This window comes from Semicossyphus pulcher, unplaced genomic scaffold (genome assembly GCF_022749685.1).
Source record: "Semicossyphus pulcher isolate SPU_LCO1_2020_fin unplaced genomic scaffold, fSemPul1.0.p SCAF_18, whole genome shotgun sequence".
Lineage (NCBI taxonomy): Eukaryota > Metazoa > Chordata > Actinopteri > Labriformes > Labridae > Semicossyphus > Semicossyphus pulcher.
Genome location: NW_027211691.1, coordinates 25,480,001 through 25,500,458, shown reverse-complemented (window position 1 = coordinate 25,500,458; position 20,458 = coordinate 25,480,001). Strand labels below are relative to the sequence as shown.

Genomic DNA, 20,458 nt, shown 5'->3' with positions numbered 1-20,458 from the left:
GTTGATTTTTTCCTAGCATTAGCAGCTCTTTCTAAAAGCTTTAGCAAAGATTAGCATGTTTGAGGCTAAAAGGCGAGGCTAAACAAGCCAGAGTGAGTCATCAAAATGTTTAAAATGGTTGTTTCATTTGTCACTGTATGTATCGCTTTCCTTTTAGCTTCAGTGTGTTTTGATTCTATCAGATTTAAACATGCTAGCATGAGTCAGCAAAATGTTTGAAAAAGTTGTATCACTGGCACTCTCCTAATCAACAGTGACTCGTGTAGGTTAAGAAAGGCTAAATTATCTCTCATGACACTAGCAACTATTTATATCATGTTAGCTTGTTTGGATGTTTAGAAATTAAGTTAAAACATGCTAGCATGAGTCAGCAAAATGTGTAAAAATGGCTTTAAAGTTGTATCATTACCGCACTCCTCATCAGCTATTGTTTCATTTATGTTTACAGGAAGTGTAAGCCACTGTCAGGACATTAGCAGCTCTTTCTATCAGATTTAGCGCCGCTTTAAGCTGCATCTGGAGCCGTTTAGCGCCACAAAGCTACAAAACAATGCAGCAGGCCGTGTCAGTCGCAGAACAAAGCTAAAACGAGTTAGCAGGGCTAGCTCATTAGCTTCTGGCTTAGCGGGAGCTTTGTGTGGTGGAGGAAGAACACGGTGATAAACCCTGGGTTAGGTGGGAGCGGTGGCACCTCCCTGTATCAGCTTACACCTCCTCTATCTCTAACAATACTCGACCCATTAACACAGACAACAGCACGTCAGCAGCAGCCACAAAACTTGTTTTTAAAGCTCCTGATTCACGACGGCAGAGATGAAGCTGGCTTATGACAACAAGGAGAGCAGTTAGCTATTTTCTTTTAAGCACTTTATTGAAGATGTGATTAAGTTAACTAATTATGTAGACATTTTCTCCCCTCCTCTTTTATCATCACCTCAATCCTCCTCTTCATCTCTCTCCTCCTCTCTCTGCCCATACTCAGTTGCCTCCTAATTAGTCTTACCAACCCTTTAAGCTTTTAATCTTTCTCTGTCTCCTTCCCCCTCTCTCTCTCTCTCTTTCCTCCTCATCCATCTATCATCCCTCTGTCGATCATCCATCCATCCATTTATAAATAGTTCCACAACCTTTGCAGCCTGTTGCATCCCCTCATTCATCCACCATCTTTATTAGCTTCTTTTCCTGGCTGATTTTTGTCTCTTCCTCCATCCATCCATCCCTCCCTCCTTCCTGTCAGTTTGTTCAGTCTGACAGTAGCAGCAGCAGCAGCAGATTATCGTCTTTGTGCAGCACTGATGCTCACCCCCCCAGCCCTGTCTCCATCGCGCTGTCTTTAGCTCAGCTTAGCTTCTGTTTACACTGAACATCACCTTTTGTTTCTTCTTCTTTCAGTCGTTGTTTTGACTTAAAACATCATTTACCACGTTTTTAAAACAGCACAAACCACATAGACTTTCTCTTTAATACATCTATCTTTATATGCAAAGTGTCCTGGTAGATACACTAGTTGTTATAAGTTCTTAAAAGTAAATTAAAGCCAGACAGATATGGGATATTTTAAGACCAATACAGATGCCAAGTTCAGAGGAGGAATACCTGGCTAGGCTGCTGTCTTAAATGCTAAAATGTTAATACATATAATATTAACAATAGTCTAATATAAGGATATTAATTATTATAATTGTCAAGCTGTAATTGATGCTTTGCCGCATGTGTTCAGACAGTGCTGAGAGAATTGAAAAGTATGGAGTGGGAGTGCACTCTGCTGGAAAATAAAAGTCCAAGCTTTGTGTTTCTGCATTAGAAGTTCTGTTTAAATTGTTTCGTATCTGCACATGAAGGACAACGTCTATCCCGATACCAATATATCTGTCATTGGCCAATATCAGCCAAAAATATCGTCATAGTGATATATCAGTCAGGCTGAAATAAAGACTTCATATGAACACCTAAATCATTTACCCCCTAATGCTCTGAATTATAGCACTTTATATTAATATAAAGGGTTATTATATGTTTTATTTCTTTTATTGATGTTGTATTGATTTTAATTATAGATTAGTCATTTATTAATTTTTTATTACTTCTTATTAGCAAAGGGCAAATTACCTTTAACAACACATAATAAAAACTTTATTTCCGGTTTTGTTTGACGCAAATCAGGAGAAACAGTTTCATTATCTTAATGTCTGAAAGTGTAAGTTCTGTTGTGATGATGTGTTTAAGTCTGCTGCATATTTTGCACCTTGTTTATTTTACCCGAAATTACCTGGATTGACTCCTGTGCATTATTAAGTACTTACAGATGTCTGCTGTTACTCTACTAACACACATAGAAGCCTGATTCCTCTTTTTCACCACTTTAAATGTGAATTAGCTCCTTTTTTCCGCCTACACATTAAAATAAGTCACTTTTTAACTCTTTATACGCCTTAAATTTAACTAAAGCATAAAATATTTAATTAGTTTTTATTTCAAAGCCCCACATTCAGTAAATCTTCCTTTTTACTTTCCTTATTATCTGACGTTGCCCCTCATACTGCAGATACCAGGTATCTCTGTGTTACCCATGATGCACTGGGACACTGCTCAGTTACTCTCTGTGCACCGACTGTTATCTGACAGCAATGATTGTATCAGCACACACACACACGCACACAAACATACTTTGACCTCTGTACTTAGAGGCGGGATTCGGCTTTTGTGTGTGCGTGTCATTTGTTCATACTTGATTGTGTGTGTGTATTAATGTGATGCTTCCTTTTGCATTGCACAGCACGGTTTATTGTGTGTATTAATTGTGTTGTTGTGGATAGATGTGTGTGTGTGTGTGTGTGTCACTGACTGTCTCTCTGTGCTCTCCCCCTGCAGTGTGAGCAGAGGTTGCAGACACACACACATCAAACCCCGCCCCCCTCCCGCCCCGCCCTTCGAGACACGAGCGAGCGAACGAACGTTGCTTTACGAAAAAAGGACGGGTAAATATGCTCCTCCCTCCTTTCATACATCCATCCCTCCCTCCATCCTTCTTCCTGCCCGCTGTCGAACAAAACAAACACACCTCATTGCTCTGCCTGCCGCGCTCTATTTCTTAACGTCTTTCTTCTTTCCTTCCTTCTCGTTTTCTCTCTCTCATTTACTTTATTTACTACTTTCTTTTTTCTTTCTTTCATCTTTCATTCTTTCCCTCTTTTTTCTTTCTTTCTCTGTTTCTTTCTCTCTCTCTTTCTTTCATTCGTTCTTTCATCCCTCACTTCCGTTATCATCGCCCCTCTTCGTACTTCCTCCAGCAGCATGGCCGTCACCCCTCCATCATCGCCCCTTTGACCCCCTTTCCATTCTCGACCATCTCCGCCGTCTTCCATCCGCTTCTACAAACATCGCACACACACCTTTAATCGCTGCATCACCTGCTGCCTCCTCGCTGCTTCCTGGTCATGTGATCACCTGTCTGCATCACATGACTCACTATCATCATTATGACTGTTAGTGTGGCTCCATCTGTTTCTTTTAATGAACAGCTTCCTGCTTCGGTTCGCTCATTTCTCTGGTGTTTGTTGGCTCCTGAGTCATGTTGTATGTTTTCCTCTGCTTATGGTTCATGCATAGATCTTTTATTTTACTGTTAAATGCTTTAAATGCTTTTTTTGATACAGAGGACGTTACGTCTCTCTGCAAACACACCAGACTCCACTGACTAAAACAGATTTAATCTTTTGATTGATTTAACCTTTCAGAAAGCAGCTAGTCTACTGCTATCTTGATCCATCAGCTATTTGTGTGATTTACACAAAAACATAACATAACAACATGAATAATTAAACAGATTGATGCAGAAGTAGACCAGTAGCTCCTGTTTCTGTCAATGGAGTCTGGTGGCTTTGAAGAGAGCGATGTAACAGCTGTTTGTGATTAAAATAAGGATCTTATTCTTTAACAAAAGTCTTTTTCTGTAGACAGAGACATGAATTGTGCAAACAAACATATTTTACTGGAAAGATTTAAGAAAAGAGAAAAAGAACTCATATAACATCCCATTATATTGATATTAACAAGCATTCTGACAGGTGAATAAATATTGACAAACTGAGACTTGTCTCTACATAAATTTAGAAATACAAAGGAATAATACAAAAGTAAAGTTGTTGTGTAGATCTGAATCATATGACTGATTAGATAGATGGATTTGAACACAAAGTACAAACTACGGAGGGTCAGATGGGACAGTACACACACAGGATGAATGTGTGTGTGTTTGTTCATCTGAGGGAGACAGAGCGAGTTGAGGAATCTGCGTCCTGATTGGCTGAGAGCTGGCAGACATTTTCCACAGTCAGGCTGTTCAGCGGTTGGCTGAGACTCTCCCCTCCCCCCTCTGCCTCCCGGCTCTGGTATGCCGTACAGTAGAGCTGACACACCGTCGATGCTATCTCAACACTTTATCACGTTGGGTCTAAACTCCACCGCACTGCACCGCAAACACACACACACACACACACACACACACACACACACATGCACAGCAGTCAATCTGTAACCAAGCTGCAGGGTGGAAAACGAACACACACATACAGAGAGCAGGAAAGACAAGATGATGCAAGAGAAAGGAGGAGGAGGGGGAGAGAGGATGAGCAGAGGGAGAGTTTCTTCTTCTTAACTTCTGGTTCTAACTTTTCAAAAGATAAACAAGGGAAGCAGGATTAGATGACATATGTGGCCAAACGTTTGTTGACACCCCTTTCCATCTTTTTACTTTAAAGTTACAATCTGAAAAGTTTCCAGGTAAATAAATATCCACCTGCAGTTACGGCTTATCACCACAGGGGCCGCCAAAGAGGCCGAAACAGAGACTTTGTTTCTGATTTGATTTGGCCTTTAGGGCTGAAACAATGAGTTAATTTATGGTTGGTTGTTTTACAGAAAAATATCAAGTAACTATTTCAGCAAGGAGGTGCATTTTTTTTAGCAAAAATCCTCAAGTTTTGTGATTATTTGCAGCTTTTCTCCGTTTTGGTTCATCAAAAAGTTCTTGTCAGACAATTTATTTATATTTCTAAAATTCAAGCTTTGTGTTTATTACCCTCAAGCTAAAGTTATTACAACATTCAGTTATCAGCCCATAAGTTACCTTAGTTACCGTTCTATAAACTTTAATGTGTCAAGTTGACAGTGACAACGCTACATTATAAATCTTTTGCCTGATTGTTTGGACAAAACAAGACATGAATTTGTCGTAATGTTTTTAATGGTTTGCATGGTCTAATGGATGCTTCAAGATTAGTTTTTATATATTTTTAAATCGTAAGGAAAAAATAGCATCCCAAAAAGCCCCAAATTGTTCAACTTGTATCACATAAGATAAAGAAAAATCAATGAATACATAATAAATAAATGCTGGAGCATGGAAATATTTGATATCTTCGATTAAGTTGATATTATATATAGATATAGATATATAAAATTAATATTAAATATTATATAGAAGCCCATTGTTTCAGCTCTACTTTGCATTAAAAACCATGTTAAATTTGTAGATGAGGGACATGATAGCTCAGGCTAGCTAGTCGTCAGACAGACACAACACAATATCTAGCTCCTGGCTTCAATTATCCCAAAGATGAAGATACTTTTTATTTGCAGGAACATCTCGCTATTAAGCCTAATAATCTAAATTAATGTAATTTACTGCACATTTCTCTTGCAGAATAAATGCAGAATTGACCACTGTTTCAGACTCAAGCCTTCTCCCAACTTTGTATCTCCAGTTTTTGTTCATGTCTTCCTGTTTCAACATGTTAGAGCCCCTAAAAAGTGCACAAATCCAGCCCGTACACAAATAATTTTGCCACATTGCTATAGAAGAAGACAGAGAAAATCCCTCCTGAAGGGATCCAAAATAACACCTGGTTGTAATGTTCAGGTGTCCAAAAACTATTGGCCATTTAATTGTGTGCGGCTGCCTTGGGTTATTCTGCGTTTGGCTTCATGAGTGAGTGTCAACAAGTTAGGGCAAAGTACTGCAGCATGGGGAGCGGAGGGAGGAGGGACGTCAGGAGTGCTAGCGGTGGAGGATGGGTACTAGCAGCTGAGTGTTAGATGGTGGAAGGGGAGGAGGGGGTCATAGAGAAAGAGAGCGAGAATGCCCATCAATCTCTCTCGCTCTGAGCACACTCGCACATGGGGAAACAGCAAAGCGCTCTCTTGTGACTCCCGTGAGTGTGAGCTTCCTGTTGTGGCCGAGACACAGAAACAGAAAGAGATAAGAGAGAGAGAAGCAGGGGGGGAATCTTTCGGTTTCTTCAGCCTCCCAGAGAGTTTGGGGACTAGTTTGATCATCCTAAAAAACTAGCATCAGTTTGATTTTAAACAGATCTTACTTAAGTAATATTGTGTACAGAAAAGGGAAATTACTCTTAATAGTTTTCGTTTATGAAACTACTGCAGCTTCAAAGCTGATCCAGCTGACTTAAGCTAATTAGCTTCAGCTGCCAGCATCAGTTGAGCAAAGATCGCTTTTGTTTTCTAATTAGCTTCACATGCTAGCAATACTTCCTTGGGATGGTGCTCAGTTAGCATACTTGTTGGAAATTAATTCATATAAAAGTGGCCCTGTTTCAAGCCAGTGGTACAAAGTTTGCTAACTTCACACTAGCTTTAGATACCAAGATCAGATGATCCTTTATTGATCCCCTGGGGGGAAATTCGGGACATACCCCTTTTTAAAAAAAAAAATAAAACAAAATAGTTTAAAGCTACAAAATCCTGGTGAATGAACTCAATTGTATATAAAGAGCCCAACTATTTTGTTAATTTATTTAGCTTCATTATCTCAAATGTCTGTTTTAATCCCACAAAAGCAGCATACTGCTAGCATTAGCTGACTAAAGCTAATTATCTTCAGCTGCCGACATCAGTTCAGAAAGGTTTTCTTATGTTTTCTATTTAGCGTCACATACTAGCACAACTACTTCTTAGCGATGCTATACAGTTAGCGTACTTGATGAAATGAAAAATTACTTAATGTGTCCTTGTTTCATGGCATTGGAGCAAAGTTTGCTATCCTGACATTAGCATTAGCATTGCTTCAGATAAAATATCCCTGTTTTGGTTTTGTTTAGTTTTTTATTCCAAAAGAAAATTGTTAAAATATAATCTAAAGCTATAAAACTTAGCTCGTTGTAAAGTTGTAAATATAGCTTCCATCCTGTCTAACTATTTTACCTTGTTACCCCAAATATAGCATAACCGTGATTTTACAATAGAAAAAAACTGTACACAGTTAGCATCAGCTGATTTGAGCTTGGTGTCAACTTTGAGCATTATTGCTCTAATTGGGGCAAAGTAGCTTATCTAGGCTAATTAGCATTAGTTGGATAACTGCAAATATGCTAATTAAACCTTTTCTTCAGTAGTTAGAAAGAATGTTAGCGTCAGTATTTGTTTAAAATCTTCCTCATCCACTTTAACATAAACTCATTACACACAAGTGAAACACTTTTTACCAGTTGTGATAAATAGATCAAATTAACCCTTAACTCAGTAACATGTGTTTGTCATTGTAGTTTAAACTGAGAGTAAGAAGCACCCTCACTGCTCTTTAAACATCGGCTAAAGAAGCCTTAATGTATGTTTGAAGAAATGTTGACTGGAATCTGGTTTGGCCTGTGTGTCTTCGGGGCGTTGTTCTGCATGTCTGTCTGTGTGTGAAGCCATTTTGAATGAGAGGAAAAGAAAGATAGATGGAGTGATGGAGAAACGGCGACAGTTAGGGGGAGGTAATAAATAGCCAACATATGGTCACTGGATCCTGTCCTCCCCCCTCTCCTCTATCTATCTGCCCCATGCATCCCTCCATCCCTCACCCTGTGTCTCTTCAGCTAAACACAGAGTGTTAGCTGACACCCGGGAGGACACACGTACAAATATCTCACCTCGCAAAAAGAGAGTGATATAAATATAAATGGAGATAGTTAAAAAAAGAGGAAGAAAGAGGAGAGAGAGAACTAAGGATGAGTCCTGCGGGGCTGTTTGCTTTCTACAGCAGGTGTCAGTTTTGTCAGTTTGCCTCTGGCTCTCTGCCGTGTGGAGCTGTAAATGATGCTAGCCGTCTCATCTACTCAGGCCGCTAATGTTCCTTAACTTCAAACTGGGGGTGTAACAGTTTGGGTCATTTGGGTACAGCAGGGAAAATAAACTAAATAAATAAAGATATTATTTTTGTAGTTATTATTAAAGTAAACTAACTAAACTCTTATCCAGAGGCTAATCCAACTAGCACGGTCTAGAAAGAACCGAGGTACTGCCAGAGCTGTGGGTGTTCAACGTTCACTTAGGAATTCATTATTTGATACATGTGTGAAAAAAGTGAAAAAATCATACTGAACCAGACATCCTGTATCTCATGGACACCTACCATTACACCCCAACTTACTACAGAGTAACATGTAGCATCTGTACTCTACCCACCAGTGTTAACTGCTAACAGAGTTAAATACTAGTAAGCTAGCAGAGTGTAAGCTTATCTCATTCAGCTCGTTACAAACTAAACTTTGGATGATTTTTCAGTTGTTTAAAAAAATGAAATGATATTAAAAAATAAAACAATATAAGCCATTAATGACCCAGAAGCCGATCCTGATTGGGTTTTAACTCGTAGTGATATAAACTGGACGCACATCCCTGCTGTGACTCTGCCGTCCAGATTTTATGTCCCAGCTGTCCCGTCAGATGAAGGGAGGCAGGGACACTGAGGATTTATGGGGCTCAGGTGACAGGAAACTTTTGGACTCACCCTCCACTATCCCACACATTCATCCATCCCTTCATCCATCCATCCATCCATCCCCCACCCTCCTCCTCCTCCTGTGTAATGACTGTCTGTCACTGGGTTACATCTTCACACAGGTGCCACACACAGCAGGAGGTTTATGTTGTGAAATCGTTGACCTCTGTGTGACTGCAAGCAGACTTTGAGATGGGAAACTACACCACCTTTGCTAGCTTGTGTATTAGCTAAATCTAATATAAAATGACTGTGTGCTAACAGGTCAAATTATCTGATAGAGTCGACTAATTACAGAGTTTAATAGCATCTGTCTCATGGACAGACGGTGTGTTTTCATCTGAGGGTCAAATCCTGCTAATGTCGCCAAAGTCAGGTTTCCATCTGTTCAAACAACCAACCAGCGACTTAATGACCAATTAATCTTTCTTATTTCTTTAACAATTGGTCCAAAATAGTGTCACAAAATAGTAAAACATGCTAATTATTTTTTAAAACATCAAGCTTCTTAACATATTTAGATTCAAATCAGCCAAAAAACAAAGCAAACATCCACATTTGAGATTTTAGATTAAAAAAAAGGACAAAAATGAATTGGATTAAAGTACTTATTGATTAATCCTTTAATAAATGCCACTCTACATTTATAATTTGGCTTTTAGGTGTTAAATGCAGTGTTGATATAGTTTCAGTTAAACAGTTTAAGCAGCACAAGCTTCTTTAAACTGCAGTTCACCATGGCAACGGTACTTCTGCATCCTGTCCTCAACAGTAAACACGACTTAAACTTTAAACCCGCTTTAAAGACTGGATGACAATGTAAACACAGCTTCTGTTTTCTTCCTTTGGTAAGTACTCGTGCTTTGAAGGAGGTCAAATCGAGCTGTTTTAGTTTCTTAAATGATATCTGCTGCATTGACTTCATTTAAATACTATAATGATGAAGAAGATTCCTCAAAACGGTTGTTTGATTGTCGAGTTGTTAGTGTTGTCGAAAAAAGTTGAAATATATCAATTTAAGTTGAGTTTAATGTCCTTAGTCACGGACCTGTGAGGCATCCATGTTTTTTTTGTTTTATTTAAGATGTATCAGAGTTCCAGTTATGATTTGTCTGTTGATGTGACAGCTATAAGTTCCCTACTTCCCTATTTTTATTTAACATCCAGCCTTTGTAAACACAGGTGATACTGTAATAGAAAGAAGCTGTTTCTGTGAGTTTTCCTGCTCTGAAAATGTGTTCTCCATCCTTTCTTCCAAAGGGCCCTGCGGCGGCCATGTTCTCGAGTCTTTTCTTAACTAGAGTCTTCACATGTGTTTAGGAAGTTAAATGAGGCAGAGAGGAGGAGGAGGAGGAGGAGGAGGAGGGGATAGAGGAGGCAGGGAGGGATAAATGGAGCGGCCGTCTTTGTTTGCAGCACTTTGGCACAGAGAGGCAACGTTTCCATCACACACACAGATACACCGTTTACTCCCCGGCTCCCACACGGTGACCTTTTTCTGCTTTTGCATGGATGTGCAAGAATGTCAGGATGTCAGCGCTCCTGTGTGTGTGTGTGTGAGTGTGTGAGTGTGTGTGTGTGTGTGTGTGTGTGTGTGTGTGTGTGTGTGTGTGTGTGTGTGTGTGTGTGTGTGTGTGTGTGTGTGTGTGTGTTTGTGTGTGTCCAAGCTAGTGTGAGAATGACGGCTGGGAGCAGATGCAGTAACATCAGCTATCACACACTCTGTATTCATCCACAGAGTCATGTTTTCGTACATTACAGCACAAAGTAGACACATTATACACACACACACAAGTACACAGACACTTAAATCTGATGGATTAAGTTATTGATCCAGAAGTGGGTCAGATGCTTAAGTGTCCTATATTTAGTTCTACGCCTGTTTAAATTTAATAGCCTTTTAATTTTAGCCATGTTAGCGTCGCTGTATGGATGCTAGTAACGGCTGGTTGTCCAGATTGAAAAATACCTGCAAAGCTAATAATATTCCCATCAGCTTTAGCTGTACTTGAAGTTCATTGCTAATTAGCAAGTTGTAGCATGCTAACAAACTAAACTAAGATTGTTAGCATCATGATTGTGTAGCCCAATATAATAATGCAATGGGTGTATGAGCAAGAAGGTCAAGTATGGGATGTGGTCATGCATGTGTGCTAGCAAGCTAAACTAAGACAGTGAATGTGGCAAACATTATACTTGCGTAACGTAATAGCATTTTTACTGCGGGAATGTTAGCAAGCTAATAAGATTGTTATGGTAAAAATGTTACCTGCTAAAAGCATGGTCACTGTGAGTATATAAGTCATGCTAACACGTTTTACTAAGATGTTATACATGGTAAACTACATACCTTTACGTCATGTTAGCATTGTCACTGGGGGTATGCTAGACTAAGATGTAGAACGTGGTAAACATTATACCTGCTAAACATATTTGTCACTGTGAGCATGCTAAAAAGCTAAGTAAAGATTGGGACATTATAACAGCTAAACATGTAAGCATTATCGTTGTGAGCATTTTAGCATGTTAGATGTTGAACATGATAAACATCATTAGCATGGTCACTGTGAGCGTGCTAACAAGCTAAACTAAGATTTGGGGCATGGTAGCCTTTATAACAGCTAAAACTGTACTGGCGTTGTCACTGTGAGCATGTTAGCATGCTAAATAGTGATTATTGTAAACATTATACCTGCTAAATATATTAGCATTTTTATTTTCGCATTACTAAAAAGCTAAAGAATTTTTTTTCTTCCTTACTTATCGTAATTTCTTACTTCCTTGTTTCCTTCCTTTATGTTCTAACATGCTTTCTTTCCTACGGTCTATGTTCCCTCCTTCCTTTCTGTCCCCCCTCCATTTAATACGACTAATCCCCCCCTTCTTTCTCTCCTCTCCATCCTTCACCTCCTCCTTCTCCTCTTGCAGCCGTCTGTTCCCTTTCATTTCAACAGACTGTAAAAAGTGCTGCTGGAGCACTTCATCAGCCAATCACAGCGCCTGTGTGTGTGTGTGTGTGTGTGTGTGTGTGCATGTGTGTGCACGCTAAAGTCGAATGATGCTAATGTAAAAAACAATCTGGGGTTAAACTTCGGCTGCGTGCGTGTGCGCGTGTGTGTGTGTGTGTGTGTGTCGGTGCACCTGCCACGACCATGTTACAGTTTGTCATGTAAGAGCAGTGACACAAGGAGCAAGGAGAGGTCATTGGAAACACCACACACACACTCACACTCACACACTCACACACTCACACACACACTCACACACACAGTGCCAGTTGTCACCAGTCAGTCGCAGAGCTCAACTCATCCTCTCCTCATCCTTTCTTTCTCCTCCTCCATCTTGTTCCTTACGTTTGTGTTTAATTTCCAAAAATCAAAATAGATGACGCGTTTGTTTAAAATGTTTGTGAAGTTTAGTGAAAACTTTATTAATCTGTGTCGGAAAAACAGGAAATCAGGAGACCAAAGTAAAAACAAAACAAAAGAATATTAAGAAGTTAAATTAAAAGTAAAGAAAAATTAAATATTTGATAAAGATATAAATGCAGATTTTTGTTTATATAATATATATATTATAATATCAGATAAGTACATGGAGGGGAGATAGTGAAATACAAGAACAATGAAGGTGCCATTTTTATCTATGTTAAATACAATGTTAAATAGATACATACATACATGCCAAAGCAAATGTTATAAATGTATAAAGATTATGAAAATAAATAAAGGATGCAAGAAATATACAAATAAATGTTATATTATAAACACATTGTTTGAGTCAATAAAGTTTAGAATTATACAATTTAAAAGTTTTGAATTTATTTCAGGGGGACTTTTATTTTTGTAAATGTTTCACCATTCATCCAGATAACGACGTCTTTTTTAAGAGTCTAAGTAAATATTTATTTAAATAATGTTTGCCTATGTACTACTTATTTTGTCCACCGTTAATTTGTTAAAAATGCTATCAGTCTGGATCATGTTTGGTTTAGTTCTCACAGCTGAGCTTTTTAGCATTTCTTAATAAGGCTGTTTTGTCTTTTACAACTCTGAAAAGTGTCAGACAGATTTAACTAAAATTTTAAAAACTTTTTCAAACTGCCTTATCGTCCTTTCCTCCATCTTTGCTTCTGCAGCGTCTCCCTGTTTTGTGCTCATTCAAAACTCCATCTGTCTTTTCATCATTTTAAGAGCTGACTCTCTCTTAATGTTATCTCTGCGTCTCTCTCTCTTCCTTCTCATCGTTTTTTCTTTGAACGTGGAATGTCAGACTCAATCTCTCCCACCCTCCAACACGCACACACACATACACACACACACACACACACACACACACACACACACACACACACACACACACGGCCTCTGTCAGAGCTGGAGGAGGAAGTGGCCAGCTCTGGAGAGCGTCTTCCTGTGGGGGCTGCCAAACAGGAAGCAGCAATTAGCTCTCTTCTTCTCCTCCTCCTCTTTTCATTCCTCTTTTCATCTGTCATTTTTCGTCTTTTCTCTCCATCCCTTCTTATGCTTAAAAATTCATTAAATTGCGACACACAAAAACACATCTACACTTCTCCATCCTCTGCTATACGATGTTTTCATCTTTGCTAATGATGCTATTTTTGAGAGTTTTAAACTTTAAGTCCTTGAAATCTGTGAAATTAACTGAACTGAAGCCTTTTTGAAGTTATGAATCCTTAATTTAGTCAAGAAACTACTTCCTGTCTGCTTTTTTTTAAATTTGGTGTCTTTGAACTTTTAAATTCTGTCTATATATGTTCTTTCATAGTTTTTAAAGCTTCATTTACTCTGCTCAGTCATTCAAAGACATAATTTACAAACTTTATAAATATATAATTTTTTAAAACTTTCGTAGCATTAAAATGTGTTTAGATATCCTGATTATGCCTCTGTGAAACCAGATACCAGGTTGAGATATGAACACGAGTCAGCAGCCGACATTCAGAGGTCCTGTGCTATTCTAAGTTAGCCTTCAACCTTCACACACCAGACTCCATTGAAAAAACTGCCTGTTTAACGTGTCCTCAGTTGACATATGTAAGGACTAGTACAAGATGAGTTTCAAGACCTTTTAAAGATTTACCAAGTGCTGGAAAAATCTCCAACCAACCAAAAACACATTATAAGGTTGTTATTGAGATTTCATTGACATTTATAACAATTTTCAACCAAAGCTGCAACGATTAATCGATAAGTTGTCAACTAAATATTTTCTTTCTCATGAAACTGAACAAAAGATTTTAAAGGAGGCAGGAGGAAGAAATTTAATTTGCCAAAAACCTAATTAATTAATGTAATTGTTAATGCATCAACAATTAAAGTAATCGTTTCTTTTGTTTGTCCATATTGCAGCAGTCATGGAAAACTCCACAGAGGAGCAGCGAATGGAGACGAACGAGGAAGAGTCTGAGCTAACGGAGGAGAAAACGCACAATAACCTCAAAGGTACATTCAAAACCTCATTCAAAATATGGCGCGTTTTAGCTCGACAACAGTTACAGCTAAAACTCTCACAATGCAGCGATCAACGGAGTGATGGAGGAGGCAGCCAGTGAAGGAGAGACGCTACAGAACGGAGACCGAGGAGGAGGTGAAGGAGAAGGAGGAGGAGGGATCATGGGAGCTGAAGGAGGAGGAGATCTGTCCTCCATCAACGCCATGATGTCAGCGGTGATGTCAGCAACAGGGACCATCAACGGCGGAGACGCAGAAGGAGGGAGTGGAGTCACCTCAGCCAACTCCTCCGCCGGACCCTCGCCGAGGTGAGTACTGACTATTTAAAGGAACATCCTGCTGTTTCCACCTGCTGTTCGCCTCCTGCTTATTAACAAAGCAACAAACTCCAAAAATATGTCTTTATTTTAATTAAGATGTTTTCATGATGATGTCTGACACTTCCTGTTTCTCTGCTTTAAGCCCCTCCCCCAGCAAGTCGCTCACAGCAGCCATGAGAGCCCCACCCAGCCGCAACGCACGACGCAACCAGGTAACGCCTGTCCTCTCTTCTCCCTGTCTTCCCTCCTATCCTTGTTTCCTCCCCTTTCCTTGTCCTCTCCTCATTTTCTCTTCTCTCCTCTTATCTCCTTGTTTCTTCTCCTTTCCTTTTCAACCCTTCTCTCCTCCTTTTACCCCCTTGTTTGATCTTCTCTTTTCGCCTTGCCCTCTCCTTTCCTTGTGTCCTCTCCTTGTTTCCTTTCTCTCTCCTAGTATCTTCTCATCATACATTTTCCTCTCCTTGTTTCCTCTTCTCTCCGCTTCTTTTTTCCTCTCCTTTCCTTTTTCCTCTCCTTTCCTCTTCTCTCCCCTCCTCGTTTTGTTTCCTTGTTCCTCTCCTAGTATCCTTTCCTTTCCTTTTCTCTTCTTTTCCTCTCCTCTCTTCATTTATGCCTCATCATTGTGGCACATTTCTCCGCTCTCTTCTCCCATCATGCACTGCTGCATTCCACATCGCATCATCACTTCCTGTGGCTGAAACAGGAAAAGGGGAAGTGCTGCTTCCCTGTTATGTATGTGTGTGTGTGTGTGTGTGTGTGTGTGTGTGTGTGTGTGTGTGTGTTCATCTACAGTGATTGTTTTCCCACCATTTCCTCACATAATGACCAGTGCAGAAAAAAAACATGCATGTGTTTATATTCTTTTTTTTTTATTCCAGGACACCAAAGACGACAGCTCAGCTTTTATATGTCCGCTGTGTGACAAGAACTGTCAAACACAACACCAGCTCACCATGCACATCAGACAGGTAAACACTTAATACACTAATACTGCGAAAAACAGATGTTTTGTGTAGTTTAAAGTTGTTATTCTACAGAGATAGACCTTTAAGTTAAAGAGGAAGATGATTTCTAAACCAGAAACAGGCGTTACATCGCTCTCGTCAAAGCCACCAGACTCCATTGACGAAAACAGTCATTTAACCTTGAAGAACCGCTGCATGGATCTGTTAGCTAATATGTGTCATTGTGTGACTTTGGTGTTTTAAATGGTTTGTTCGGACCAACACAATATTTGTGTTACAGTCAATAACACAAACAAACTGACTGATCAGCGCAGCAGTAGAACAGCAACTCTAGTGCTCTGTGAGGTAAAATTAAGGTTTTTGTCAATGGAGTCTGGTGGCTTTAAAAAAAAAAGTGCTACAACAGCTATTACTGGTTTCAAAAAGGATCTGACTTCAACAAAAAGGTCAGTCTCCACTGGGATCAGTCCACTGACATGGCTGCTTTCCCTAGTAGTACTTGAGTACTTCTTCTTCTGTGCAGCACAATGCAGACACCGGAGCGACAGACCACTCCTGCAGCATCTGTGGGAAGTGCCTGAGCTCGGCTTCGTCGCTGGACAGACATATGTTGGTCCACAGCGGGGAGAGACCCTACAAATGCAACATCTGTGGACAGACCTTCACCACCAACGGCAACATGCACAGGTACACAATAACACACACGCACACACACACAAGGGTCTGCGCGTCCTGATCAGTCAGAGCTGCTTCAGGGAACCTGTGATCTCTAATTTTCATCAGTTGAATTCTTAAAAAAAATGAATGCACGGATTTTATTGCACAAAGACTAACTGAGGATCAGTGTTTAACTATTGAACACACACACCCACACACACACACACACACACACACACACACACACACACACACACAGAGGCTCACACACCACGTAACCTCAGGCAAAGGAAGTTAGCGTTTAACCCGGTCCCCAGTCAACCATGATGGGAGCACCAAAGCCCAACTGGTCCTGACTGTGTGTGTGTGTGTGTGTGTGTGTGTGTGTGGTGAGCAGCTAACACAGGAAGTGGGAAGACAACTTTAAGCCATCCATCTCACATGCACACACACACACACACACACACACACACACACACACACACACAGAACAACGCCCAATCATTTATCAGCAGAGTCCAGCCTCCACCAGCAGACTCAACGGTCCCTTCTGCAGTATGAGTGTGTGTCTGTGTGTCTGTGTGTGTGTGTGCTACAAACCTACATCTTTAAACATGTCTGACCTTTCTTGACCTCTGTTGATGACCTCACATTTCTAAAATCGACCAATCAGAGGAGGTTTTACCTTAAGTGTCACTGCCTCAAACCCAGCAGCATGGTAGCTTTAATAATTAACAGTAACTGTGGTGTTAAACTTGTACGTTTGTTCGGGACAAAAAGACGAATGCGTTGTCCTCTCTCAGACGCTCTTCTGTCTCAGTCGTGGTGATGGTATGAGGAGATGTGGGCAGGAAGGAATGGCTGTAGGCCGAGAGACAGACAGAAATCTGTGAGATGTCACAGCAATTTCCTCAATAAGTTTGTCTTTGTGCTCACAGATTTCTGTTCTCTTTTCCCGTCGTGTTAAAATGTGACAAAAGGCCTCAGAAACAAGAGATCATGGTGGCTTTAAGCAGATTTAATCAACCGACACTCATTTAAAAAGGCCACATATTCACATATTTAAAGTTCTTGTTGTTTCCACTGACAGGCTCAGATTGTTATTCTAAGTGTGTGTCAACATGACAGAAAGGATCCCTACAGAGATAGACCTTTTTGTTACAGAGGAAGATGATTGTTTTAACCACACACAGACGTTACATCGCTCTCTGCAAACACACCAGACTCCATTCAGAAAAACAGTGATTTTACTGTAGAGCTGCTGCAATGATCAGTGGGTTTGTTTCTGTTATTGTTTGATAAACCAATCAAGCCAATTGTAGACCTGCATCTCCTGTATCCTTTGAGGTAAAATCACTGTTTTGACAGTGGAGTCTGGTGTCTTTGAAGAGAGCGATGAAACGTCATCTCTGTAACAAAAAGGTCTCTCTCTGTAGGGATCCTTTCTGTATTATATCTATATTCTGTGTTTTGGGTCTCCACCACCTGTGGGAAATATCTGTCTCTTTAGCTGCCAGAACAGTAAAGTTGTGGGCTGGAAAGTTAAACAATGAGGTGAACGTCACTGTAAAGCTGAGAGGAGCTGCAAATTCAGGCGATTGCATCATTGTTGGTTGATTACAAACAATCAGGGAGAGATAAAATAGATTTGTTAGCTTCCTGTCTTAATGAATCCAGAGATTTTACACAGACTTTTGTTTGTGCACCGGCTGCAGCTTTAGCTCCTGCAGAAAGTTGGCGCTCTGTTTTCTCTCCTCTCTCTCTCGTCTCTCTGCTGAAAGACAAACTGAGCTCACACTGGGGGAAAACACAGCCTCCTGCAGGCTGCCGCCGATCTGGATGCTGATTTCCATCAACACGCCCTGGAAACAGTTGCATCATTTTCTCAGAATCCTGCGAGGATTATAAAACCAAAAAACATACTTCAGAGGGCAGCTGAAGCTCTGCATCTTTTTATTTAGTGATACTTTACAATGCAAACCAGAGAGGAAGCAGAAACAGAGAGGGAGGGAAGCAGAAGAGCCTCCACATGTGTGTCTGTGAGGCCTGAGTTCACACACTGCTGTAGGAAAATAAAGAGGAGGCCTGTGTGGATGGAAAAGAGGAGCAGAGGGAGGAGGGAGGAAGGGAGAGGGAGAGAGGGAGAGAGGGAGAGAGGGAGAGAGGGAGAGAGAGGGAGAGAGAGAGAGAGAGAGAGAGAGAGAGAATCCATTTTGCAGCAGAGCATCCTTTGAAATGTGAAACACGAGATTTTCCTTCTCTTCAAACAGGCCGGGAGAGAGATGAAGGGAGGGAGGGAGATGAGTTCGATGTAGGCGATGGATGGAAAGAATCATGTGTGATGAATTTCCATCCTGCTTTGGCAAAATCTGAAATGTTTTGTTGCCTATTAAGGAGACAAATTTAGAGAAACAAAGTATTAAAAAAGGCCCAAAGGCCCAAAACTTGTGACACAGCAGGAGGAGAGTCTGAGGAGGGAAATAAATCTGATGCATTCAAAAGGAGGGAATCCATTCTGCAGCCGAGCATCTCTGATATGAGAAACTAGTTTTTCCAGTTTTGTGCAAAGCCCTGAAGGCATCATGTTTGTTCACACAGAGGAGAAACAGGAAACTAAGATTATGATGTTTTTTTCATCCAACAACTTTAAGCAAAAATGTACGGATTGCCTTAAGTCATTAGGAGACAAGGAAGGGGAAGAAGATGAGAAGGAGAGATGAGGAAACAAGGAGTTAAATGAGGAGACAAGGAGAGGTAATGAAAGGAGACAAGTAGAGAGAGGAGATGAGGTATGGAGACAAAGAGGAGGAGAGGGGACAAGACAAGAAGAGAAGAAAGGATATAAGGAGAGGAAACAAGGCAGGGAGATGACAAAGAGAGGAGATGAGAGGAGAGGAAAGAGGAGACAGGAGGGGTGGAAACAACGGGAGATGAGGAGATGTGGCAAAACAAGGGGACAAAAGGCGCAGAGAGCAGACAAGGAAACAAGGAAAGTAAATACACAAGGAAAGGGGAGGAAACAAGGAGAGGAGAATCTACAAGGACACAGGTATGAGAGTAGAGGATACAATGAGAAGTGTCAAGAAGCAGAGAGGAAGTAAGGAAAGGAGAAGACACTAGGAAAGTGGTAGATAAGGAGAGGAGACAAGGAGATAGGAGGGCCCGAGTAGATGATAGGATTTTATTCAATGAATCCTTCTTTCGATAAAACTTTATTAAACTTTAAGTTATAAAATCTCTACATGCTAATTTTTCAAAAGATTAAAAAAAACTGGATCCAGAGAAGCAGCATCACGAGTCGTCCTCTCTTGGCCCTCTGGCTGCTCTGTTGTGAGGCCGCAGGGCCTGCTGGTTGCCATGGTGAGGCATCCCATTAGCCTATTATGGGCTGGCAGCTGTGTGCTGAGCCGTGATTGGCTCTTTGTGGCTGCTGCTGCAAGTTTGAGCCGAGCAGAGAGGAAGAGGAGGAGAGAGGAGCTGCTCTCTGTTTCTGTCTGAGAAGTTCAGTTATCCTCCAGCCTCGGCATGAATCCTTCTTTCCTTTCCTTACTTCCTTACATCCTTCACTTCCTCCTCCCTCCACTCCCTGTGGTAAACATGAAACTGTTGTCTGACTCTGATTCCTGCACAGATACATGTTACAGTGAAATCTGACTCAACAGCGCCCCTGTGGTGATGTGGTGGTACTGCAGGCAGGAGGGGGAGGTCAGACTAGTACATTGTGTTACTGTGTGTACGACTGATACTTTTACTGCTGCTACCACTACTTATTACAGAACTTGTGAACTTCCTGTCCTAAAAGGGGCGTCAAACATATTTTAATACACACAGTTTTTATTTTAATGCATATTATTATAAAATCTGTTTTTATTTACTACCACAACCAGACCCTCGTCTACTGTGTGTCTTTTACTCAATACTTCTGTTTAAAGTAGTGTTACTGTCACTGCTACTTCAACCAACTGTAATAGCATGAATAACTACAGTTAGGTACTATAACTACAAAAATAAAACAAGTACTGTTGGAATTGTGTCTTTATCATAAAAGAGGTGGTAGTAGTAGTCAGTGTTAGGGGTAACACGCTACAAAGAGTACTCAGATTACTTATTTTGTTGTAACGAGTAACGTAACTTGTTAGTTCTGCAATTCCAGTAATCTGTTATTTAGTTACTCTTTCATATGAATATATCAGTTACTGGAAAAAAAGGCTTTATTTCCCTTTTCCTTTTGTCGGCACCAAAATTCCCAAAGCACTGTGT

The 20,458-nt window shown here is 40.4% G+C and overlaps 1 protein-coding gene across 1 annotated transcript in view; it reads left to right on the top strand.

Annotated features, from left to right (window-relative positions):
- Nucleotides 1–20,458, top strand: part of rreb1a (ras responsive element binding protein 1a) — a 61,797-nt gene that overhangs the window by 24,537 nt on the left and 16,802 nt on the right. Inside the window, exons 2-6 of the mRNA XM_069667086.1 lie at nucleotides 14,155–14,247; nucleotides 14,324–14,564; nucleotides 14,719–14,788; nucleotides 15,455–15,544; nucleotides 16,065–16,228. Coding sequence (XP_069523187.1) covers nucleotides 14,155–14,247; nucleotides 14,324–14,564; nucleotides 14,719–14,788; nucleotides 15,455–15,544; nucleotides 16,065–16,228 — 658 coding nt within the window. The remainder of the gene's footprint in view (nucleotides 1–14,154; nucleotides 14,248–14,323; nucleotides 14,565–14,718; nucleotides 14,789–15,454; nucleotides 15,545–16,064; nucleotides 16,229–20,458) is intronic.